This window comes from Pithys albifrons, chromosome 27 (assembly GCF_047495875.1).
Source record: "Pithys albifrons albifrons isolate INPA30051 chromosome 27, PitAlb_v1, whole genome shotgun sequence".
Lineage (NCBI taxonomy): Eukaryota > Metazoa > Chordata > Aves > Passeriformes > Thamnophilidae > Pithys > Pithys albifrons.
Genome location: NC_092484.1, coordinates 3,287,294 through 3,312,618, shown reverse-complemented (window position 1 = coordinate 3,312,618; position 25,325 = coordinate 3,287,294). Strand labels below are relative to the sequence as shown.

Genomic DNA, 25,325 nt, shown 5'->3' with positions numbered 1-25,325 from the left:
ACTCCATGAGCCCGACATCAAGATCCCCCACTTTAATGTGATGATTCTCCCCTCCCTCACCAGCCCCCAGTCAATGGACTTCAGCTGGACTCAGGCAATGAGGTCAATTTAGAGAAGGAAGGAATTCTGCTCTGTGGCACAACAGAATTCAACCCACTGATGCCAAAGGGGTTTTTGTTCTGATTTTCACATTTTGTAGGTTTTAGGAACACAGGAGTTGTAGATTTTTAGAGGGTTAATATTTCTAACAGTTTAATGCCTTTCTATCACTACCCCTGTCCCAGAACAGGGAGCTCAAATTCCTTTAGTTAATTAATCTTGTTCAGACTCCTTTCCAAGGTAGAGCTGAAGGATATCAGAAGGCCCACAGAATGAAACATAAACACAGGTCAGAGTGACCCAAAAGCCAGAACTGGATGAGCTCCAAGAGACCTTTGTGTGCCTGAGGAAGAAGAGCTGATGAAGACAGAGGGTCTTGACGACCTGTTATGGGTTCCCCCAGGTGGGCCTAGATTTGGGCTCTGGAGTTTGGACTAGGCTGAAGCTGTCAGCTGACCTGAGCTGGGCTGAGCTGACAGCTGACCTCTTCTAGCCAGTAATTTTGTATTCCATCCCACATTATGGCATCATCTCCAGGGCAGTAGGAACCAGTGTGGGAGTGGTTAAGGCAGTGGCTTCTCAGCCTCCTCTTGGGAGGACACACGATGTTGTCCCAGGGGGGATGGAGAGGACCAGGCCCACCACTGGCTCACAGGGTACCTCAGGAAAGTAAAATGTGTTGTTCTGGGTCTCTCCTTTCTGCTTGGGTTTGTCTCCCTGGGGAATAAGCTTCTTCTTAAGTAATGTGTAGTTAGGACAGAAGAATTTGTGTGTTCATTCAGAAGTTGAGGTGGGGAACTGGACTTTGTTGTTGTTGCAGACTTGTGTGAGTGTCTATTTGTACTCTCTTCTAATTGTCTCTTTCTTTCTGTGAAAAAATAGATGTAGATTTAGTATAAATGCAGTTTGAAGTGTTTTTTCCTTTCCCCTCTCTTTTCCTCCCTTTCCCTGGTGTTAGGAGGGAGGCTTTTCTCTCTGTGCTTGGGGGGGTTGGCAGTTGCTTATCTCAAACCAAGACACGACCCCAGACCCAATTCCAGGGGGTTGGACCAGGGGTGGGACTGGGGCTGGACTGAGAAATGTGTAAAGCAATGATTGGAGGGATCTGATTGTAAAAGCCATGGAAACAAGAACTGGGACACATGGATGTCATCCTGTATTCCTGTGGGCTGTAGGGCCTGTGATATTAAAGGACCTTTACTTTTTATCTTACCCTGCACTAAGGTGGCTCCAAGTCCTGGTTTGGGGGGAGGAGTCACTCAGGGCAATAACAGAAATGTGGCTACACCTGTGCAGGAATCTGATGTTGTGCTCACACAGAAACACAAAGTTACACCCACACTGATCCAGGGACCCCTCAAGAAAATGGATTTTCTCCCTTCTCCAGAACATCATAATGGTCTCTACTAATTTTTAATCAGACCTCTATTAACTTTGTATTTGATATTAATTCTTGATTTTAGCTTGTACCTGAGTCTGTCAGTTCTCTTGACCACGCAGAGCTTTAGACAAGGAGGAATTTAACCCTGGAGCTGTAGGATGAACTTTAAGATATGATGCCAAAGGGGTTTTTGTTCTGATTTTCACATTTTGTAGGTTTTAGGAACACAGTAGTTGTAGATTTTTAGAGGGTTAATATTTCTAACAGTTTAATGCCTTTCTATCACTACCCCTGTCCCAGAACAGCTCAGATTCCTTTAGTTAATTAATCTTGTTCAGACTCCTTTCCAAAGTAGAGCTGAAGGATATCAGAAGGCCCACAGAATGAAACATAAACACAGGTCAGAGTGACCCAAAAGCCAGAACTGGATGAACTCCAAGAGACCTTTGTGTGCCTGAAGAAGAAGAGCTGATGAAGACAGAGGGTCTTGATGACCCCAGACCCAATTCCAGGGGGTGGTCCAGGGGTGGGACTGGGGCTGGACTGAGAAATGTGTAAAGCAATGATTGGAGGGATCTGATTGTAAAAGCCATGGAAACAAGAACTGGGACACATGGATGTCATCCTGTATTCCTGTGGGCTGTAGGGCCTGTGTTATTAAAGGACCTTTACTTTTTATCTTACCCTGCACTAATGTGGCTCCAAGTCCTGGTTTTGGGGGGAAGGGACATTCATGGCATCACCACCGTTGGGTCACAGGCCCTTTAATTTTGAGACCTTCCAAGTTTCCTGTGCTGAGGCCTCATACCAGGGCAGCAGAATGGCAGCAGGTGCCATGTCCCACTCTTTTCCAGGGGGATGCTCTGGAACAGGCCATCATAAGCCAAGCTCCACAGGTGGAGAAGTTGGTGGCCACCACTGCCCATGAGAGGATGCCCTGGTACCACGGCAGCATCACCCGGGATGAGGCTGAACGGAGGCTCTACTCAGGGGCACAGCCTGATGGGAAGTTCCTGTGAGTACCCAAAGCCCTGGCCCAGGCTCTGATGTCCCCCCTTGGTTCCACAGGACAGTCCTGAGAGGAGGTTGAGCTGGTTGTGCTCGGGTTGGTTACAGATATTTCAAAGACAGAGGTGGAGACCCCAAACCTGGGTTTGCCCAGACAGTGTCTGGTCTCCACAAAGAGCCAATCTTGAGCTTTATTTGTTGCTCATGTTGAAATATCTCTGTGAAATGTCCTTTCCACTGCACTGGGTGATATGAAATCCAGGACAGGGTGTGAGGACATTTAACACTGAAACTTTGACAATGAATGGCCCATAAAACACAGGAGAAAATATTTGCTCTGTGTCTCTGCCAAGGTGAGACAGACCTTAATTTAATTATCTCCTGAATCAGTTGGAGGAAGGAAGAATTAGATGGAGAAGATTTTGTCAGGTGTTGGACTGATGGGACAAGGGGAATGGGTTTAATGAGAAAAAGGGGAAATTTAGATTGGATGTGGGGAAGGAATTGTTCCCTGTCAGGGTGGGCAGGCCCTGGCACAGGTTGGGCAGAGCAGCTGTGGCTGCCCCATCCCTGGAAGTGTCCTGGAGCAACCTGGACTGGTGGAAGGTGACCCTGCCCATGGCAGGAGGATTGAACTGGGTGATCATTAAGGTCCCTTCCAACCCAAAACATTCTGGGGCTCCACGAGAGGGGCAAACCCCTGCAGGTGGCACCTTCCGAGGGGTTTTGGGAAGGTGGCAATTCCACCAGTGGATGCAGGGAAACCTTTCCTTGTGCCCACCCACCCCTGCAGCCATGGCAGTTTGCAGGGCAAATTCAACAGTCCTCCTTCCTCCCAGGCTGAGGGACAGGAAGGAAAATGGTGCCTACGCCCTGTCCCTCGTCTATGGCAAGACCGTCTACCACTACCGGGTGGACCAGGACAAGTCTGGCAAATACTCCATCCCTGAGGGCACCAAGTTCGACACACTCTGGCAGGTACCATGCTGGGGGAGCTGAAAATGGGGGGCTGATACAGGAAAGGCATTTTTCACTTGTTTTTCTGAGTTAGAAGGGACCCACAAGGGTCATCGAGTCCTACTCTTCAATGAATGGTCCACACAGGGATCAAAATCACAACTTTGGTGTTACCAGCACCAGAATCCAACCCCTGAAGGACAGGAAGGGCCATGTGGAACTCTGAAGGCCTCAAGACCACGTGTGGGTGGTTGAATGGGCTGTTTTCCCTTCCCTGAAACCCCTGGAATTGCTCATCCCATGTTGTCCCTCCTGTACATTCCCCAAACAGCTCCAAGGTTGGCAAAGCTGTTGGGCACAGGTTGCCACTCCATGTTCCAAGGGACTAGGGGAGGGCAGAGATGTGGAGCCAGCTGCCCAACTCTTTATGTGGCTGAAGATCCCAGTGCCAGGACATAGAATCATAGAATCCTAGAATGGATTGGGTTGGAAAAGACCTCTGAGATCATCAAGTCCAACCCTTGGTCCAACTCCAGTCCCTTTACCAGATCATGGCACTCAGTGCCACGACCAAGCTCAGCTGAAAAACCTCCAGGGATGGGGAATCCACCCCCTCTCTGGGCAGCCCATTCCAATCCCTGAGCACTCTCTCTGCAAAGAATTTCTTTCTGATCTCCAACTTCAATTTCCCCTGGCAGAGCTTGAGCCCATCGTGCCCCCTTGTCCTATTGCTGAGTGCCTGGGAGAAGAGACCAACCCCCAGCTGGCCACAACTTCCCTTCAGGCAGTTCCAGACAGTGCTGAGGTCACCTCTGAGCCTCCTCTTCTCCAGGCTGAACACCCCCAGCTCCCTCAGCCTCTCCCCACAGCACTTGTGCTCCAGTCCCTTCTCCAGCCTCGTTGCTCTTCTCTTCTCACTTGGCTTGGAAGAGACCTCTGAGCTCATCAAGTCCAAGCCTTGATCCAACCCCACTGGGATCACTCTGGCACTCCGTGCCCTGGGCTGCTGATCCCAGTGGGGTTGGATCAAGACCTGGTGGATTCTCTGTCCCTGGAGGTGTTTCAGAGGACACTCAGTGCCACCTCCAGTCCCTTCTCCAGCCTCGTTGCTCTTCTCTGGCCCCGCTCCAGCCCCTCAATCTCTTGCCTCAACTGAGGGGCCCAGAACTGAACACAACACTCAAGGTGTGGCCTCCCCAAGGCAGAGTCCAGGGGAAGGGTCACTGCCCTGGGCCTGCTGGCCACGCTAGTTTGGATCCAGGCCAGGATCCCCTTGGCCTTCTTGGCCACCTGGGCACACTGGTGGCTCCTGTTGAGCTTCCTGTCCCTCAGTCCCCCCAGGTCCCTCTGCCTGTCCCTCTCCAGCCACTCTTTGCCCAGCCTGGAGCACTGCAGGGCTTGGGGTGGCCAAAGGGCAGGACCTGCACTTGGCCTTGCTGAACTTCATCCCATTGGAATCAGCCCATCTCTCAAGTCTATCCAGGTCCCTCTGCAGGTCCCTCCATCCTTCCAGCAGGTCGACACTCCCTCCCAGCTTGGTGTCATCAGCAAATTTGCTGATGATGGACTCAATCCCCTCATCTAAATCATCAATAAAGATGTTAAACATGTCCTGTCAGCCCCGAGAGCTGGGAAGTGGACGTGGCTGTGGTGCCCCAGCAACCCTGAGGAAGGTGGGGTAGGTTTTTAGGGCATGGGACACATGGCCCAGCACCTCCTGGCACTGCTGGGGAGTCCATGTCCCCCCAGAGTCCAGCCCTGCCCCACGGCACAGACCTCAGACCTGCTCCAGGGTGGGAATCCTGGAGCTTCCCCCTGGGCAGGGCCATCTGGGGGACAGTAACTCTGTTTTAGTGGATTTTCCAAACTCCTCGAGCTGTTTTCACTCTGAGTTTGATTGAAAACAAAGCCTTTGGGGCATTTTTTTGGCAACAGAACCAGTGCCAGGCTCCCAGTTGCAGCTGAAATGTGAGCCAGAGGGAAGGGGAGAGAAAGCCTCGTGGTGCAGTGGCCAAGGCTGGGCTGGTTGTCTCCAGCCAGGGTCAAATCCCCAAAACTGAGGAAAAACTGCCTGGGACCCTCAGATCTACCCCTGGAGCTCCTCTGGGAAAGCAAAAGGTTCCTCTCAGGCTTTATCAAACACAACAGGACTTCAAAAAACCCTTTTGTTTGGGACAATAATATTGCACTGAAAATGTTCTCATCCTGGAGATTTCCTTCTGTCTTTCTTTGGTCCTGATTGAAGTTCCAAAGTTCTGGCAGATGTCCTGGTGTAGGAGCACTTCCTGTAGGACAGCCCTGAGTGAGCAGATCTCCTCCCAGACAGAGGGAAGAACCAGTCTAGCCCCTGCCTGCCATAAATCCCAGAGCAATCATTGGCAGAAGCCACAAAATTAAAAGAGCCTTCATTAAAAGAAGAGATGATTTTTCTCCTCACAATAATCTCTTTTCTCTCCAATTCCATTCGCAGTTGGTGGAGTACCTGAAACTCAAACCAGATGGGCTGATTTTCTACCTGAAGGAAACCTGTCCCAACCCCAACCAGCCAGGTGAGGTGGCATCTCTCAGTGCCCTCCCTGGCCTGGATTTACCACCAAGTGGTGCCAGTTTGAGTGGTGCCAACCCAGATTTCCCTTCTGGTGTCCAGCCTTGCTCAGGCCCTGGTGGTGAAGGAGCAGTGAGGTCTCTGCTCCTCTGGCAAACTGGGCAAGTCTCACATCGTGTTGTCTGCTCAAAGTAGCCACTCTCCAGGCCTGACCTCAGGTGGCCCAAAGGCAGGAGCAGATGGGGACCATCAGTGCTCCAGATGGGTGAGGGACTCCTGGTGCCAAACAGAAACTCTGAGGAGCTTCTGAAGCCAAATGGCTCCTGAAAATCACCAGCAGGAAACGTGTCCTGCAGGGCTGGGGCCTGGTGGGTCCCTGGAGCTGAAAACTCAAAGCCAGGTGTCACTTAGTGCTGGTTCAAGTGTCACAAAAGTCACTTCAGGGTCCCACTGCCCTGGGGCACAGTCCAGCCAGTCTCTGCTCTGGGGCTGATGGAGACCTGTAGGGTCTTCAGAACTTTCCCTGAGGGCTGATTTGGGATCAACACCCACATCCAGGCACGTTTCCTCTCCTTTTTTTTTTTTTCCAAACCTGTGGAACTGTCTTTTGGAGGGTGGAGGGGATGTGATCAGACACAGTCCCACAAGGACTGATGCTCTGACCCTGCTCAGGCTCAGGACCACTTCTAACAAGGACTTTTCTCTCCTGATTTGCAGCATCTGCAGCTCCAGCTCCACCCACCCACCCCTCTGTGAGCGTAAGTTCTCGGGAGGGTTTGTTTTATTGGCACCTCAGTGGTTTAAAGCTGTTGAATTTCAAGCTTTGCTCATCAAACTCTGCTCTCCAAACTCTGCTTTTCCCTGAAACTCGGGGGTTCCAAGGGACAGTATTAAGCCCAGCTGCAACTCTGTCCCCCTTCCAGCTGGGCTGGGGGTGAGGAGTCTCTGGGCACAGCCACTGTTGGAGCTGAGAATGGTTTCCATTCACACTGAGCATCTTGTGACATGTGTGCCCATCCCTGGGGAGCCCTCCCTGCCCTCCTTGCCAGGATTCTGGGAACACTGAGCCCACTGGCCCCTGGCCAGGCCTTTGTGCTCCCTCACCCCTGGCCATGGCAGGGCTCACCCAGCTCCCAGTGCCAGCTGTGTGGAAAGCAGAGAGTTTGGGGCATCCCAGCCCTGCCTGGAGCCCAGAGGGGCTGAGTGAGTTCTGAGCACTCCCCACTGTCCCTGGGAGCTCTCACAGTCCCTGCTGAGCTCCTGTGTCACAGCAGCACAGAATGTGCTGAGCTGGAAGGGACCCCCAAGGGCCATCCAGTCCAACCTGCACAGACACCCCAAAAATCCAACCCTGTCCCCCAGAGTGTTGTCCAAACCCTCCTGGAGCTCTGGCAGCCTTGGGGCCGTGCCCACTGCCCTGGGGAGCCTGGTCAGTGCCCACCACCCTCTGGGGGAAGAGCCTTTCCCTGAGATCCATCCCAACCCTCCTGGAGCTCTGGCAGCCTTGGGGCCGTGCCCACTGCCCTGGGGAGCCTGGTCAGTGCCCACCACCCTCTGGGGGAAGAGCCTTTCCCTGAGATCCATCCCAACCCTCCTGGAGCTCTGGCAGCCTTGGGGCCGTGCCCACTGCCCTGGGGAGCCTTTTACTGGTATCTGACCTAAATCTGGGACATGAATGGAATGTTCAGTGGAAGCTCCATGGGCCATTTGGCAGCAGAGGGGCAGGAGAGGCTCTGCAGAGCCTGTTGTGGGTCCACCACCACAGGAGAAGAGTCACTTCAGAGAACCAGTGGGACCTCTCAGCCCGGGCACTGCCCAGTGAATGTTGCTAATTAGAATCACAGAATATCCTGAGCTGGAAGGGACCCACAGGGATCATCCAACCCTCAGCCCTGCACAGACACCCCAACAATCCCACCCTGTCCCCCAGAGTGTTGCCCAAACCCTCCTGGAGCTCTGGCAGCCTTGGGGCCGTGCCCACTGCCCTGGGGAGCCTGGTCAGTGCCCACCACCCTCTGGGGGAAGAACCTTTCCCTGAGATCCATCCCAACCCCCTGACTCAACTCCAGGCCATTCCCAGGGTCCTGTCCCTGGTCCCCACAGAGCAGAGCTCAGGGCCTGCCCCTCCTCTGCCCCTCCCCAGGACGTTGTCCCTGCAATTGTCTCCCCTCAGTCTCCTCCTCTCCAGTTGGACACACCCAGTGCCCTCAGTGCCCTCACACGCTGCCCCTCCAGGCCCTTCCCCATCTTCATTGCCCTCCTTTGGACACTCTGTAGTGGTTTAATATCTTTCTTATCTTATGGTGCCCCAAACTGCCACTTCCAGCAGCACTGACATTCCAAACCCTGCTGGATGAATGTGCCACACCTTTGCCACTCTCTGCTCTTGGCACAGGGCTGGGCAGTGCCCCTGTGTGCCCACAGGGCCACTCTTGGGTCAGACAGGCTGCAAGCTGAGCTGCCCATGGGCTTCCCTTCCCTTCCTGGCTCCAAGCAAAGTGCAGAGCCTGGGTGGGATGATCCCACTGCTGCAGCAGCACCCTGGGATGGGCAAGGCAGAGGGGGCAGAGGGCAAAATGCCTGTGTGAGTGCTCAGAGGGCACAGCACGTCCCCCTGCACAGCCCAGGTGCCATGTTCAGGGTCCCTGGCACTGGATCCCACAGAGCCCCATCCCTGCTCTTGGGGGAACCTTCTGGAAGAGGAAAGTTGGTTTGACACCACTCCAATCTCTTGGTGGCCTTTAAGGGCATCCCCAGTTGGGATGCAGAGGTTCCCTGCCCCTTTCCCCTCCATTTCAAACTGGAAATTCTGCCCCATTTCAAACTGGAAATGCGTCTCCATTTTAAACTGGAGCACTTTCCCCGTGCTCCTTTATCCACTTTATCCCTGTCTCTTTTCCAGAGAAACCTCGGGCCCCTCAATGCAGATGGATACACACCAGAGCCTGTAGGTGAGCACCCTGGAGAGCCCTGTCCTCCTGGCAGGGGACAGCACCTGGGAATGTCACAGGAGCCACAGGGGTTGCCTGTAGAACCTTTCCTGACAAAGGCACCCGGAGCATCCCAATCATTTCAGGGATTTGAGCTCCCAGGCAATCCAGCTCTGCCCCATTCCTTGTCTTACCCAGTAAATCAAACCCTGTCCTATCCTCATCTCCCATCCTGCCTCCTCAATAATCCTGGAATTCAGCTGTATGTCAGGGAGGGGGGAGTCCTGCCCAGGCCCAGGTCCTGCAGAGTGTGATGGGTGGGGTGGGAATGCTCAGCCACCTCTCCCCATCCTGATTCCTTCAGCAGCTGGAGCGACCCTGGGCTGGGAAAGGAAGGGAGATGGCCATGGGGGAGGAGAAATGCTGGAGCTTGAAGGAGAAATGGCCAAGAGATCAGAGAAAACCTTCCCAAACAGTGAGGGAGAGAGGGATGAGGAAGGGCAGTGAGTCCTCACCACTTGTGCCCTCGTGAAGGTGCAGGGAAGTCCCGTCTGCTGCCCATGGACACCAGTGTCTACGAGAGCCCCTACAGTGACCCCGAGGAGCTGAAGGACAAGAAGCTTTTCCTGAAGAGGGACCACCTGATGATGGATGAAGTGGAGCTGGGGGCAGGAAACTTTGGCTGTGTCAAGAAAGGAGTCTACAAAATGAGAAAGTGAGTTGTTGCCTTGAAGGATGTGGAGAAAGCTGGAGGAGAGAGGTCCAGGCTGGGCTCAGGGTGTCCCCAGCTGTTCCCAACTGGATGGACCCCAAAGTCATAATGGGGTGGGGGTGTAAGAGAGAGTCTGGAAGGTGGATCTGATGGTGGAATCACCATCCCTGGAAGTGTTCAAAAAATGAGAGGATGTGACACTTTGGGGTGTGATTTAGTGGGTGATGGTGGAGTTCATTCAAAGGTTGGGCTTGACAATCTTAGAGGCCTTTTCCAACTCCAGTGATTCTATGATATTATGACATCATTCCATGACTTTTAGGGCATTTTCACTCAGTCCCCTGAGTGTGTCACCTGCCCCACACATTCCCAGGCACATCCCTGACACTTCTGAAGGCACTTTCTGGGCTCAGAAGAGCAGTTTGGTCCTCCTGAGGTCAGGCCCATGTCAGGGCAAAGGAGTGAGACTGAGAAGATGAGAAGATGAGCCATCCCTGGCTCTGTCACTGGTTTTCTACGAGCCCACAAAGATGGTCCTTTGCCCACTTTGTGCCTCAGTTTCCTCCTTGAAAACTGGCAGCAGAGATGGCACCGACCTTGGTGTGGGAGGTGACACTCCTGCAACCTACAGGTGGCAACTCCTGGTGATCCCTTTGGCTTGGGATACCAGGATGGTGCAGGGCTCTGCCCAAACAGGCTGTTGAGAGGTCAAACAGCACCACATGAGAAGAGTTTTTCCCTCCTGGCCGTGGCACCTGAGTCCAGCTGCTGCTGCCCAGCCCATGCCAGGTGTGCCCCTCTTGCCCCCTGTGCAGGAAGCAGATCGATGTGGCCATAAAGGTGCTGAAGAGCAACAACGAGAAGACGGTGAAGGACGAGATGATGAAGGAAGCCCAGATCATGCACCAGCTGGACAACCCCTACATCGTCCGCATGATCGGGGTCTGCGAGGCCGAGTCTCTGATGCTCGTGATGGAAATGGCTTCTGGAGGGCCCCTCAACAGGTTCTTGGCTTCCAAGAAGTGAGTAGTGAAGGAAATGTGGAGGATTTTTTTGCAGTTCTCATCAAGCCCTTTGCTGCCAGGGCAAAGCCTTGTTTTGGCAGTTGTTCATCAAGCCCCTGAAAGCCCCTCTGTGGTGGCTCTTTGTCCTCTCCTCCCCAGGATCTCCTTTCATGCCTGGCTCTGTTTGCATTTCTAAAGCAGGTTTTAAAGCCATCCTGTTCCTAACAGTGTCACCTGCTCTGAATCACCCACCGTGTGGTGGCACATTTGGGAGAGGGGCTGTGCCCTCCCCTCAGCAAAGCTTCACTCCTGGGAATGCACAATTCCAGGAGCTTCCCTACCTGAGCTCCAGGCTGGGGATCCTCTTCCTGGCTGAGGCTCCCCAGAAGGAAACACTGAGCTCTGAACATGGTTTAGATTCCACAATCCAAGGGGTAACAAGGTGAGCTGGTTTGAAGGTGAACCAGCAGGAGAAACAAACCCAACACAAAAGGGATTATAGGTCAGAGTTACAATTTAATAACAATATTACAATAAATGCAATGGCACAAAGAGAAATTGGGTTTAACCCCCAACCCCAGCAGTGCCACCCACCCCCTGGGGCACAAACACAGGGGGGTTTGGTGGCCCCTGTGCTGAGCCCCACGTCGTTCCCCCAAGGCCAAAGGAAAAGGAAGGGACAAACCTGTTGGTGCAGATGATGGCACAGTCTGGGCAGAGTGGTGGCTCCTCCTGTCCAGGGTCTGCTCCTCCTCTGGATCCAATGAGTGGTCCCAGAAGTCCCCACACCCCAAGATTCTCTCCCCTCAGGTTTGGGTGGGAGCCCCCAGTGCCTCCCCCAGGGCAGGGAGTTCCACAATGGGGGATCTGACTCTGGCAGTCAGGGGGGATTTTGGAATCGTTGCTGGCCCCTGAGCAGAGCTGAGCCCTCAGGTGGGTGTGGAGGTGCCAAGGAGTCCCTGCAGGGCAGTTCTCCCAGCTCCTCTGCCAGGCTTCTTTCCCAGCCAGCTCCCAGCCTGAGGGCTCAGCTGTGCCCTGGGCAGCTGCTGCCAATGGGCCCTTGGGAACAGTTCCTGGGCAATGGCCCAGAGGGTTTAGAATGCCCAGCTTTGGTCACACCCACACAGGGATAAACTGGTCCCAGCTGGGGACACTGGGATAAGAGGGTCTGGTGCTTCTGGAGCAGAGATGTCCACATTCATCCTCCCTTGCAGCTAAAAAGCTCAGAGAGGACCACGGCAGGTTCTTTGTTACTGAACTATCCCTTCATGTTCCCCAGAGATGAGATCCCCATCAGCAACATCGTGGAGCTGATGCACCAGGTGTCCATGGGCATGAAGTACTTGGAGGAGAAGAACTTTGTCCACAGGGACCTGGCAGCCAGAAATGTCCTGCTGGTCAACCAGCACTACGCCAAGATCAGTGACTTTGGGCTCTCCAAGGCTCTGGGGGCTGATGACAGTTACTACAAGGTAAGTGTGAGCACCCAAAGGGTCTGGAGCAGGAGCCCTCCTGGCTGGGGGGCTGAGAGCCCCAAAGATGGGGGATTTGGGCTCCTCATGAGCCCAGAGACACAACAACATCCCACTCTGCCTGGGACATTAACAGGGAGATCCCAAAGTCCTGGGTCTCCAGGGATGCAGAGGCAGCGAGGGGGACACGGTGCGGTGGGAGGAGAGGACTCAGAGCAAGGAGCAGGGAAGAGAAGGTGGTGAAGAGCCAGCCAGGCCTGACCTTCCCAGAAGGGTGAACCAGTGAACAGCTAAGACATCCCACCTGGAATCCTGTCTCCAGCTCTGGGCCCCTGGCACATGGAAGTCGTTGGCCTGTTGGAAGGAGTCCAGACAAGGCCATTAAATTATCCCAGGGCTGGAGCCCCCTCTGCTCTGGAGTCGGGCTGGGACAGCTGGGGGGGCTCATCTGGAGAAGGGAAGGCTCCAGGGAGACCTCAGAGCCCCTTCCAAGGTGGAGCCCCCTCTGCTCTGGGGCCAGGCTGGGACAACTGGGGGGGCTCACCTGGAGAAGAGAAGGCTCCAGGGAGACCTGAGAGCCCCTTCCAGTGCCTTGAGGGGCTCCAGGAGAGATGGAGAGGAACTTTGGACAAGGGATGGAGGGACAGGACAAGGGGGAATGGCTTCCCACTGCCAGAGGGCAGGGCTAGATGGGATATTGGGAAGGAATTCTTCTCTATGAGGGTGGGCAGACCCTGGCACAGGTGCCCAGCCCATCCCTGGAAGTGTCCAAGGCCAGGTTGGATGGGACTTGGAGCAACCTGAGCTCATGGAAGGTGTCTCTGCCCTGTCAGGGGGTGGGAGTGGATGGGCTTTAAGATCCCTCCCAACCCAAACTAGTCTGGGATTCTCTGATTAAACTGAGCCCTGGGGCTGAGGAGCAGGAGAAGGAAGGGTGGCCCCTGTGGGTCAGCATCCTGCCCTCTGTGTCCATCACAACACAGGAGGGCCTGGCCCGGGGTTTGGAGCTCAGGATTGAAGGGATTTTTTCAGCAGTACAAACATTTAGCAGAGCAGGACTCAGGTCCAGCTCCCAGCACTCTGTGTCTCAGGGTGGGAATGTTGCCCTTGGCTTTGCTGCAGGCCAGGACAGCAGGGAAGTGGCCCCTGAAGTGGTATGCCCCAGAGTGCATCAACTACCACAAGTTCTCCAGCAAGAGCGACGTGTGGAGCTACGGCGTGACCATGTGGGAGGCCTTCAGCTACGGGCAGAAACCCTACAAGGTGAGGGAGGAACCCTACAAGGTGAGCAGGAACCCTGCAAGGTGAGCAGGAACCCTGCGAGGTGAGGCAGGAACCCTGCAAGGTGAGAGAAACCCTGCAAGGTGAGCAGGAACCATGCAAGGTCAGGGAGGAACCCTGAAAGGTCAGGGAGGAACCCTGAAAGGTGAGACAGAAACCTTACAAGGTGAGCAGGAACCCAGGAAGGTGAGGCAGGAACCCTGCAAGGTGAGCAGGAACTCTGCAAGGTGAGCAGGAACTCTGCAAGGTGAGCAGGAACCCTGCAAGGCGAGGGAGGAACCCTGTGAGGTGAGGCAGGAACCCTACAAGGTAAGGGAGGAACCCTGCAAGGTGAGGGAGGAACCCTGGAAGGTGAGCAGGAACCCTGGAAGGTGAGGGAGGAACCCTGCAAGGTGAGGGAGGAACCCTGGAAGGTGAGCAGGAACCCTGGAAGGTGAGGGAGGAACCCTGCAAGGTGAGGGAGGAACCCTGCAAGGTGAGGCAGGAACCCTGAAAGGTGAGGGAGGAACCCTGCAAGGTGAGCAGGAACCCTGAAAGGTGAGGGAGGAACCCTACAAGGTGAGGGAGGAACCCTGCAAGGTGAGGGAGGAACCATGCAAGGTGAGCAGGAACCCTGCAAGGTGAGCAGGAACCCTACAAGGTGAGGGAGGAATCCTGCAAGGTGAGGGAGGAACCCTGCAAGGTGAGCAGGAACCCTACATGGTGAGGGAGGAACCCTACAAGGTGAGCAGGAACCCTGAAAGGTGGGGGACGAACCCTGAAAGGTGAGCAGGAACCCTGCAAGGTGAGGGAGGAACCCTGAAAGGTGGGGGAGGAACCCTGCAAGATGAGCAGGAACCCTGAAAGGTGGGGGAGGAACCCTACAAGGTGAGGGAGAAACTACAAGGTGAGGGAGAAACCCTCCAAGGTGAGGCAGGAACTCAACAGAGTGAAGAAGATCTGAGTCCATCACGTGTGGATGACCCAGTCACAACTGACACACACTGAAAATACGATTCTTATTTCATTGGGTGGGTGTTCCCACCCTTGGACAGAGCAGAAAGGAAACAGGTCCACTTCCACTTCCTGGAAATTGGAACCTGCATCTTTGTGTTCGTTAAAGGGAGAAGAAACAGAAAACAAACTAAATTCATTTGGGTTTGAATCAAAGCAGATCTTCTCTTTGATCCTCCTGAAAAAATCACTCGTCAACCACTGCCCTGCCCGTGCTTGGGGTGGGGTCTGCAGGGTGGGTGGGATGGGACAGCAGGATGGGTGGGATGGGACAGCAGGATGGGTGGGATGGGACAGCAGGATGGGTGGGATGGGGTCTGCAGAATGGGTGGGATGGGGTCTGCAGGGTGGGTGGGATGGGGTCTGCAGGATGGGTGGGATGGGACAGCAGGATGGGTGGGATGGGGTCTGCAGGATGGGTGGGATGGGACAGCAGGATGGGTGGGATGGGACAGCAGGATGGGTGAGATGGGACAGCAGGATAGGTGGGATGGGACAGCAGGATAGGTGGGATGGGATCTGCAGGATGGGTGGGATGGGGTCTGCAGGGTGGGTGGGATGGGACAGCAGGATAGGTGGGATGGGATCTGCAGGGTGGGTAGGATGGGGTCAGTAGTCTGGGTGGGATGGGGTCTGCAGGATGGGTGGGATGGGACAGCAGGATGGGTGGGTTGGGGTCTGCAGGGTGGGTGGAATGGGACAGCAGAATGGGTGGGATGGGGTCTGCAGGATGGGTGGGATGGGACAGCAGGATGGGTGGGATGGGACAGCAGGATGGGTGGGATGGGGTCTGCAGGATGGGTGGGATGGGGTCTGCAGGATGGGTGGGATGGGACAGCAGGGTGGGTGGGATGGGATCTGCAGGATGGGTGAGATGGGACAGCAGGATAGGTGGGATGGGATCTGCAGGATGGGTGGGATGGGGTCTGCAGGGTGGGTGGGATGGGGTCTGCAGGGTGGGTGGGATGGGACAGCAGGATAGGTGGGATGGGATCTGCAGGGTGGGTAGGATGGGGTCAGTAGTCTGGGTGGGATGGGGTCTGCAGGATGGGTGGGATGGGACAGCAGGATGGGTGGGTTGGGGTCTGCAGGATGGGTGGGATGGGATCTGCAGGATGGGTGGGATGGGATCTGCAGGGTGGGTGGGATGGGATCTGCAGGATGGGTGGGATGGGATCTGCAGGGTGGGTGGGATGGGGTCTGCAGGATGGGTGGGATGGGGTCTGCAGGATGGGTGGGATGGGACAGCAGGATGGGTGGGACGGGGTCTGCAGGGTGGGTGGGATGGGGTCTGCAGGGTGGGTGGGATGGGGTCTGCAGGATGGGTGGGATGGGACAGCGGGATGGGTGGGACGGGGTCTGCAGGATGGGTGGGATGGGGTCTGCAGGATGGATGGGATGGGATCTGCAGGATGGGTGGGATGGGGTCTGCAGGATGGATGGGATGGGACAGCAGGATGGGTGGGATGGGATCTGCAGGATGGGTGAGATGGGGTCTGCAGGATGGGTGGGATGGGACAGCAGGATGGGTGGGATGGGACAGCAGGATGGGTGAGATGGGGTCTGCAGGATGGGTGGGATGGGGTCTGCAGGATGGGTGGGATGGGACAGCAGGATGGGTGGGATGGGACAACAGGATGGGTGGGATGGGACAGCAGGATGGGTGGGATGGGATCTGCAGGATGGGTGAGATGGGGTCTGCAGGATGGGTGGGATGGGACAGCAGGATGGGTGAGATGGGGTCTTCAGGATGGGTGGGATGGGACAGCAGGATGGGTGGGATGGGCCAGCAGGATGGGTGGGATGGGGTCTGCAGGGTGGGTGGGATGGGACAGCAGGATGGGTGGGATGGGACAACAGGATGGGTGGGTTGAGGTCTGCAGGATGGTTGGGATGGGACAGCAGGATGGGTGGGATGGGACAGCAGGATGGGTGGGTTGGGGTCTGCAGGATGGGTGGGATGGGGTCTGCAGGATGGATGAGATGGGATCTGCAGGGTGGGTGGGATGGGATCTGCAGGGTGGGTGGGATGGGGTCTGCAGGATGGGTGGGATGGGATCTGCAGGATGGATGGGATGGGATCTGCAGGGTGGATGGGATGGGATCTGCAGGGTGGGTGGGATGGGATCTGCAGGGTGGGTGGGATGGGACAGCAGGATGGGTGGGATGGGATCTGCAGGATGGGTGGGATGGGATCTGCAGGATGGGTGGGATGGGGTCTGCAGGATGGATGAGATGGAATCTGCAGGGTGGGTGGGACGGGGTCTGCAGGGTGGGTGGGATGGGACAGCAGGATGGGTGGGATGGGATCTGCAGGGCGGTCTGGCCATAGTGAGACACCAGTGCTCGTGCTGGGACTGGAAACACCAGCTCAGGGGTGTGTGACACATGGGTCCAAAGCTTTCCCCCAAGCCCAGGCAGGTGTCTCCTCTAACCCTGTGTCCTCCTCCCCAACCTTCCTGCCCTTCCCTGGATGCTGCCCCAGAAAATGAAGGGCCCGGAGGTGATCAGCTTCATCGAGCAGGGCAAGCGCATGGACTGTCCCACCGACTGCCCCGCCGAGATGTTCGCCCTCATGCAGCAGTGCTGGACCTACAGGTGAGGCTTCCACCAGCTCAGCTCCTTCTGCTGCCAGGGCCATCAGAATCCCAGGATGGTCTGGACTGGAAGGGACCTTAAGACTCCTCTTGTTCCACCCCTTGCCATGGGCAGGGACACCTTCACTAAGCCAGGTTGGAACACACTGAGTGCACAAACCAGTGGTGTCTCCTGCCTTGGTGTCACTCCCCAGCCCATGATGAACTCTTTGTTACCATCCCACTCCATTTGCCTGTTCCAGGAAGATGTTTGAGCCTCATTGTCTCCATCCCAGAGGGGTCTCAGCTGCCCTCTTGAGCACTGGTGCAACTGGGCTGCTGTTCCTCCCCAGGTTCTCTGGGTTTGGTACCTTCTCATTGCATCACTCTCCTCCTGTTCTTCCTGTTGACTCACTTGGCTCCTCTCTGGCCTTGCAGGTGGGAGGAACGTCCAGGGTTTGTGGATGTGGAGAACACCATCCGCTCCTACTACTACAGTATTGCTGCCAAGACAGAAAATGGGCCCCAGGCAGAGGACAAATCAAAAGCAGCTCTGCCCTGAGGCTCCTTCTCTGCTCCTCAACACACCCCCATCCTGCACAGGACCTGCAAAGGCTCTTTGTGAAGTTTTGCTTTAACCTCTCAAATGCTGGTTTTGCTTCTCAAGTGGCTCCAGAGCGAAGCACCTGAGAGTTGAGTCTGTCCCAGCACATGGGGACACTCAGCTGTGCCTCGTGGCAACAGCAGGCCGTGGTCTCCACCTCCAGCCTGACCCAGCACAGACAGTGTTAGAGTTCCTTCCTACCCAATTCCAGAGCTATCCCAGGACCCTCCTTCTTTGGAGATGTTCAAAACCCAGCTGGGCATGTCCCTGTGTCACCAGGTGACCCTGCCTTGGCAGGAGGGTTGGGCTGGATGATCTCCAGAGGTCACTCCCAATCCCAACTGTTGTTCTGAGGTTCTCTGATTCTGTGACCTCAGAGCTGTGACCCCACCAGGCTCACTGGGGGGGGAACTGTCTTGGCTCCAGCACATCTGGACTTTTCCAGCTACCTGAACAAACAACCCTTTCACAGGAAACCACCAAGTTCATGTTTCTGGTGGGTTTGGGTGGGGTGTGACACAGGACAGGGAGCCACCCAGTCCCCTCCCCCTTGGCTTAGGGCAAGAAGCAGCTGGTTTGCTACTGGGATGGGATCACTGGGACAGAGCTGGAGGGTCCCATTGGTTTGTCCTCCTGCCCCTTCCAGGCTCCTCTTACCCCCCCAGGCTTTCCATCCCTGTTCAGCACAGAGCAGGGGCTCACACAGCCCTCCAGTGTGGACATGGCTCCAAAACAACTCATCTCCAGGGCCCCTTCCTCACCTCCTGGGTCCCTCCTGGGTCCCTCCTGGATCCCACCTGGGTCCCTCCTGGATCCCTCCTGGATCCCTCCTGGATCCCACCTGGGTCCTTCCTGGGTCCCTCCTGGGTCCCTCCTGGATCCCACCTGGATCCCTCCTGGATCCCACCTGGGTCCCTCCTGGATCCCTCCTGGATCCCACCTGGCCCCTCTGTGCTAATGAATGAGCATCTTGTTTTCCAAGCCTGGCCACCCTATAAATAAATAATTCTCTATTTTTGACACCCCTGTGGCTCAGATCATTGGACTCTGATGAATGTTGGCAACTGCTTCAAGCTGATGAGAAGATACTTGTAGTTTCCCTCTGCCAGGCCAGGGTTCCACTCCTTGATGCTCCTTGGACCAACTTGCTCACCCTCGAGCTGGTTTTGCTGCAGAGATGGAGTTTTCTCACAGCTTTCTGGCAGCTCAGCTGAGCTCACTGTGGAACCCACCTGGCTGACACCTTCCCCCAGATGGGGGTCACCTCTGTTTGGGGGGGGCTGTGAGAGAGCCCAGAGAGGTTGTGAGGGTTGGGGAAGCAGAGGAAGCAGAAGATGGGAGGCCTGAGGTACTACAGCAGCTTATCTGTCACCATCTTCTGGTGTCTGAAAGCCACTCAGCAGCTCAGCCAGAGCAGCTTGTCCTGAGGCAGAACAAACAGCTGCAGTCCAGGGGCACAGCCTTGGTGGGAGGGGGGTTTGCCTGGAAGAAAAGGTTCCTGGGGGACACCAGGTGTGGGACCTGGACTAACCTCTGGGACAAGCAGTCAAAGAACCCACTTGGATGACAAAGAAGTGTTCCCCTCTCTGAAGCCTCCAGTGACACCAAAACTTTATGTGCCAAAGTGTTTTCTCCTCAATCCCATGAGCTTGTCCTGAGTGTCCAACCACATTTATCCCTTCCAGCTGAGGGGAAAACAGGAGTCAGAGGAGAAACTGCCTTGTTCCTGTTTGTTCCACCAGTGGCAGGGACAGGAGAAAAGTTCTCCCCTCTGTCATGTTTTCCTCCCAGGGAAAGCAGCTGTTTTGCTGGAAAAGAGAAGGCTTGTCTTGGTTTGAGATAAGCAACTGCCAACCCCCCCAAGCACAGAGAGAAAAGCCTCCCTCCTAACACCAGGGAAAGGGAGGAAAAGAGAGGGGAAAGAAAAAAAACACTTCAAACTGCATTTGTACTAAATCTACATATATTTTTCACAGAAAGAAAGAGACAATTAGAAGAGAGTACAAATATACACTCACACAAGTCTACAACAACAAGTTCCCCACGTCAACTTCTTAACAAACACACAAATTCTACTGTCTTAACTACACATTACTTAAGAAGAAGCTTATTCTCCAGGGAGACAAACCCAAGCAGAAAGGAGAGACCCAGAACAACACATTTTACTTTCCTGAGGTACCCTGTGAGCCAGTGGTGGGCCTGGCCCTCTCCATCCCCCCTGGGACAGCATCGTGCGTCCTCCCAAGAGGAGGGCTGAGAAGCGACTGCCTTAACCACTCCCACACTGGTTCCTCCTTCCCTGGAGATGATGTCATAATGTGGTATGGAATACAAAATTACTGGCTAGAAGAGGTCAGCTGTTAGCTCAGCCCAGCTCAAGTCAGCTGACAGCTTCGGCCTAGTCCACACTTCAGGGCCCAAATCTAGGCCCACCTAGGTGAACCCATAACATTCTCCACCCCTTATTCCATACCATATTATGTCACTCATATCTTAGGTTCTCATGCTTAAACACTTATTTTTTCAGGGCTGATTTCCACCCCTCCATAATGTGGCTAAGAGTCCATTAGGATGGGGTAGATATTTCAGATGGAAACAAAGCAGGTCATCTCAGGTTATCTTATCTGATGGTTCATGTCTTTCAATAGGGTTACCATCCTCTCTTCAGGAGTCTCTAGTTTCCCACTGGGGTTAAAATAGTGTTCACAGTCAGATCCACCCCTTGGCCTCATCCACCTACAGGTGGTCTGAGGCATCATAGGCCCACTGAGCCAGGAACAACCCTCCCCCAGCCAGTCCAGGGTGTGATGTTCTTCATTGGCTCGGCTCTTGGGCACATCAGCACTCACACGACGGGTTTTCAAAGATTCAACTCAAACGGCAGTGTCCCACCACACATCAACAGCTTACGCAGGCTTCTCTTCATGTCTTTCTCCTCGGTCACACAGAAGTACTACAGTTCACCATGTGAGCCATCCCCCTTAGCAGCAGTCCTAACAGCTTTGGCAGCCTCGGAAGCAGCCCCGACAGCAGCACAAGCAAGCAGCAGAGGCAGGAGCAGCCCCAGCGGCTCGCCAGCCCTGGCTCGCTTGCAGCCCTGGCTTGGCTTGCAGCCTCTCACGGCTCGTGGCCTCTCATGGCTCGCAGCCTCTCACGGCTCACAGCCTCTCACGGCTCGTGGCCTCTCATGGCTCGTGGCCTCTCACAGCTCACAGCCTCTCACGGCTCGTGGCCTCTCACAGCTCACAGCCTCTCACGGCTCGCAGCCTCCCCCGGCTCGCTCGCAGCCCTGGCGGCAGCCCCGCCAGTGACAGCTCTGGCTCCTGCGGGTCGCTCAGCACTGCGGGCGCTGGTTCTGGGTGCCGCATCTGTTGGGTTCTCTGCAGGGGGCTCCGCAGCACCTCTTTTCCCTGTTCACTGGGGTCTCACAATGGCAAGCACTCTTCACAACTGTGGATAACCTTAGGAACAGTGTTCACGGTTAAATCCACCCCTCGACTTTATCCACCTACAGGTGGCCTGAGGCACGATGGGCCCATCGAGCCAGGAACACCTCCTCCCCATGCCAGTCCAGGTGAGATGCTCCTCATCAGCTCCTGGGCACATCAGCATTCACATGATGAGTCCTCAGGGATTCAACTCAAACAGCCGTGTTGCCGCCATGCGCTAGTGAGGACTGCACCACCAATGTGATGTAAAGCAAATCCCCAGTTTATTCAAAACCACAGGTATTTATCACCTTAACTGACCCCGCCCCAGGTACGGATGTCCGCTTCCATAGGTCAAGGCTGGAAACATGTCCTTTTAAGGTGAAAACGAAACCTGTAAGGTGGTCACTCAGATCCACCTGAATTAGAGGCTGCAACATCTCCCCCTTTTCTTTCAAAGAACAAGGTGAAAATACAAACAACATAACACAGAACTAACACAACAACTTGCTATAAATTACAATCAGTGCAAAACAAGAAAACTTTTCTCACGTGAGACTTTATGGTCCTTCTGTGTGGTCGTCACCACACTGACCATGGTAAACAGAACAACAATTTTAATAAATAGTGTCTGAGTGCAGTGATCTCAAGGGTTAGCTTCAGTCCAGCTGAGCTAATTCCCTATGCCACTTCACAAGAGCAATTCTCAGTTTTACGCGGCCGTCGTAGACTGAGAAAAGCCTTGAGATTCAGTCACTTCAGGCACTTTGTGAACTTTTTTTGAACAGTGAAATTAACCTTTGGTCAGAAGTTAGACCTTTTCTTAACCAGTCACAGATTCATGTGTCAGCATTGCCCGTCAAGTGAGCTGTGGATCCCGTGCCATCTGCAGGGCCAACAGGCATGTTGTTCCCTGCAGATTTGGCTGGGCCTTTTCGGATCCAGGGCTTTACCCATTTTGCTGGTATCCACTCACTGCCTTGATCTGAAGATACACAAGCGTATCCACGGCCCCACGTTATCAGCTGAAACGGACCTTTCCATATGTTCAAGGCAGGTTGGTACACTGCAACTTGAACATCTGAGGCTGAGAAATTGCGCAAATTTTCTGAGAAATGTGAAAAAATTGGGGGATCATTAGTCTCCCTTGGGTTTAACCAATTTAGAACATAACAAGCTTTCATCAGTACATTTTGTGGGCTACGCATCTCCATTTCCCCCTCTCTTTTTAGAACTGACACCATGCGTTTTAAATCTTGGTGGTGGCGTTCAATGATCGCTTGTCCGCCAGAGTTATGGGGGATGCCAGTGACATGATTAATCTGCCACTGATTAAAAAAGGTGACACATATTTTGCCTTTATATGCTGGAGCATTATCTGTTTTGATAATGTCAGGCTTACCCAATGCAGCAAAAGCACTGAGCCAATGTTTGATGCATGCTTTGGCAGCAGTGGAGACGTCTGCTGTGGCCCACATGGCCTTAGAGCAAGTGTCAACTGATACATGAACGTACCTTAAATGTCCAAAAGATACAATTTCAGTGACATCAGTTTGCCAAATTTTCCGAGCTTCTAACCCTCGTGGGTTAACTCCTCCAGACTGAATGGGTGCTATTTTGGCACAGTCAGGGCAGGAAGCAATAATAGCCCTGGCTTGTGATCGTGACAAAGAAAATTCATTTTGTATGGCTTTAGCTGATTGGTGGAAAAAGGAATGTGACCGGGTAGCTTGTTCAAAAGGAGTTAGTGTTGTGACTGCAGCAGCAGAAACAGCTTGATCAATGAATGCATTACCTTGAACAAGTATGCCTTCCCCATCCGAGTGACTGCGTATGTGAGTACACCAGAAGGGGTGCTGACGATGTTCAACTAAATTCCACAATGTGATGAACAAGGATTGCAGTTTTGAATTTGAAACGTACCCTAATAAGGAACGGGAAATTCTAGTAACAATTCCTACTACATACAGAGAATCAATAACAAGGTTAACAGGCTGATAAGAGAAATGCTGAAATACCAAAATTACAGCTTTTAGCTCTAAATGTTGCACAGACTCGTGTGCTTGCTCAATCACTAAGTCCCACTGACCATTTTTCTGTGTGGCATAGCCATATTTACCTGTTTTACTGCTGGCATCTGTAAACAATGTAATAGCTCCAGGAATGGGGTCCCACACTCGCAGAAGTCGCTCTTCAATTATTAGGGAGGTGTCAAAAAGAGGACACTTTGGATAATGGTTATCTATGGTGACACCATTCACTGCAAGCGCAAAAGTTACAGATTGCAGTGACCATTCTGCAACCAGATCAAGAGATTTTAATGGTAATACAATTTTGTCTGGTTCTCGTCCCGAGATGGTCCTCAACCTTTTGCGAGCCTTTATTAGCATAGAGCCAATAACTTCAAATCTAGGGTTAATGGTATTTCTTAACCGGGCAGAGCAAAAAACCCATTCCAGAACTTGTAGTTCTTTTGATGTTTGAGCTATTAGTACAGCCACTTCTATCTGTTTGTTGTAAACAAATAGACAAATAGGCAACAGTGGGTCATAGCGATATGCCATGGTAGAACTAATTTTGCGCTCAATTTTAGCAATGGTTTGTTTTACCTCTGGCGTTTCTGTTCTTGGTTCAGTGGGGTCTGTTGTATTCTGTAGCAAGGAGAATAATGGTGCCAAGTCCTCATTTGTGATGCCGCAATAGGTACGGAGCCACTGAAGGTCTCCAACCAGCTTTTGCACAGATTGGACATTAGTGATTTTGGAGTTTAGCTGCAATTTTTGCGGCCGAACTCGGGTCTCAGTAATCACCATACCCAAATAGTTCCAAGGAGCGCATCTTTGAATTTTTTCAGGTGCTACAATGAGGCCATATTCTTTTAGATCATTAACCAAAGTTTGCTCCTTTTCCTCAGATAATGGCTGAGGACTTGCGATCATTATATCATCCATGAAGTGGTACACAATACAATCCAAATTATTTTGTCTCCAAGATTTCAGTGCAATATCAACAAACCATTGGCAAATCGTAGGGGAATTTTTCATGCCCTGAGGTAATACTACCCAATGATAACGTTTTGCTGGTGCCTCTCTGTTAATTGTTGGCACTGAGAAGGCAAATTTTTCATAATCATCTGGATGTAAAGGAATTGTGAAGAAACAATCCCTTAGATCCAAAACCAGCAAATACCATTCCTTGGGCAGCATAACAGGGGATGGCATTCCAGGTTGAAGTGCTCCCATGGACTCCATGCGGTCATTGACGGCCCTCAGATCTTGGAGCAGCCGCCATTTGCCTGATTTCTTTTGAATTGTGAAGATAGGAGTGTTCCAGGGACTGGTGGAGGGCTCAATATGCCCAGCATCTAATTGTTCTTGGACCAGGACCTTTAAGTGGTGCAGCTTCTCTTCAGGGAGCGGCCACTGGGGGACCCAGATAGGGCTTTCATCTTTCCATTTTAATTTTAATAAAGGGCGAGAGCTGCTTTCAGTGGCCGCTACCCAAAATTTGTAGTCAGCTGCATTCCCCATTGTGAAAGCGCATCCCTTCCCAAAAGACATAGGGAGGTTTGCAGTACATATGGACGTACCACAGCCCTGTTTCCTTCACCATCAACTATTGTAACAAATGCAGAACTAATTTTGGCAACTGACTGACCACCAATTCCTGCTACAGTTGAATCAGTTAACTCTAATGGCCACTGTATAGGCCAATTTTCTAAAGGTAAGATAGTAACATCAGAACCTGTGTCAATCATCATATTAACATTAGATAACATGATACCTCTTGGGCCGGTTATTGTGACAACTCTACACGGCCTTTCTGCTGACACCTGTTGTACAAACATAACATTAGGAACATCTGTAGAATCCACATTTCCCATCCTGTTCCCAAACTGTTCTGCACCTGCAGTGCAGGGAACGAAAGGAATCAACTGAGCGATCTTGCTCCCTTTGGGAATAGTAACAGGAGGGGCAAAAACCTTTATCAGGATGTCAATCACTCCATTGTAGTCAACATCTATACACTTAGGCAACACAAATATGCCCATACGAGAAGCTGAGCATTGTCCTATTAATAATGCAGCTAGACCATTTCCTAAGGGACCCTTGTGGTCACTGGGAATGGCATGAACCACGTCATTAGTTATTGTGATTGCACTGGTGGTTGCCAAGTCGAGGCTGGCATGGCTTGTGGTTGTGGTTGCCATGTGGGGGAGGCAGCCTGGCTCGGGATTCCATGGGGTATTTGAGTGGCCGCGCCCCATGGCCCGCGGCCCTTCCGGTTTCCCGAAGGCTCAGGCCCACTCCCCGTATTTTCCAGAGGAGTGCCATC

General features: G+C 53.4%; 1 protein-coding gene across 2 annotated transcripts in view; it reads left to right on the top strand.

Annotated features, from left to right (window-relative positions):
• The window catches only part of ZAP70 (zeta chain of T cell receptor associated protein kinase 70), a 52,934-nt gene extending 34,352 nt beyond the window's left edge, over positions 1–18,582 (top strand). The window contains exons 3-13 of one of the 2 annotated variants that reach the window (XM_071578003.1): positions 2,335–2,495; positions 3,328–3,466; positions 5,916–5,994; positions 6,708–6,748; positions 8,893–8,941; positions 9,461–9,635; positions 10,448–10,654; positions 11,916–12,108; positions 13,231–13,371; positions 16,868–16,980; positions 17,397–18,582. In XM_071578003.1, the coding sequence (XP_071434104.1) occupies positions 2,335–2,495; positions 3,328–3,466; positions 5,916–5,994; positions 6,708–6,748; positions 8,893–8,941; positions 9,461–9,635; positions 10,448–10,654; positions 11,916–12,108; positions 13,231–13,371; positions 16,868–16,980; positions 17,397–17,520 (1,422 nt within the window). In that variant the 3' untranslated portion in view covers positions 17,521–18,582. Of the gene's footprint in view, positions 1–2,334; positions 2,496–3,327; positions 3,467–5,915; positions 5,995–6,707; positions 6,749–8,892; positions 8,942–9,454; positions 9,636–10,447; positions 10,655–11,915; positions 12,109–13,230; positions 13,372–16,867; positions 16,981–17,396 lie in introns of both variants that reach the window. The other variant, XM_071578002.1, reaches the window with a different exon arrangement.
• The last annotated feature ends 6,743 nt before the right edge of the window (positions 18,583–25,325 follow it).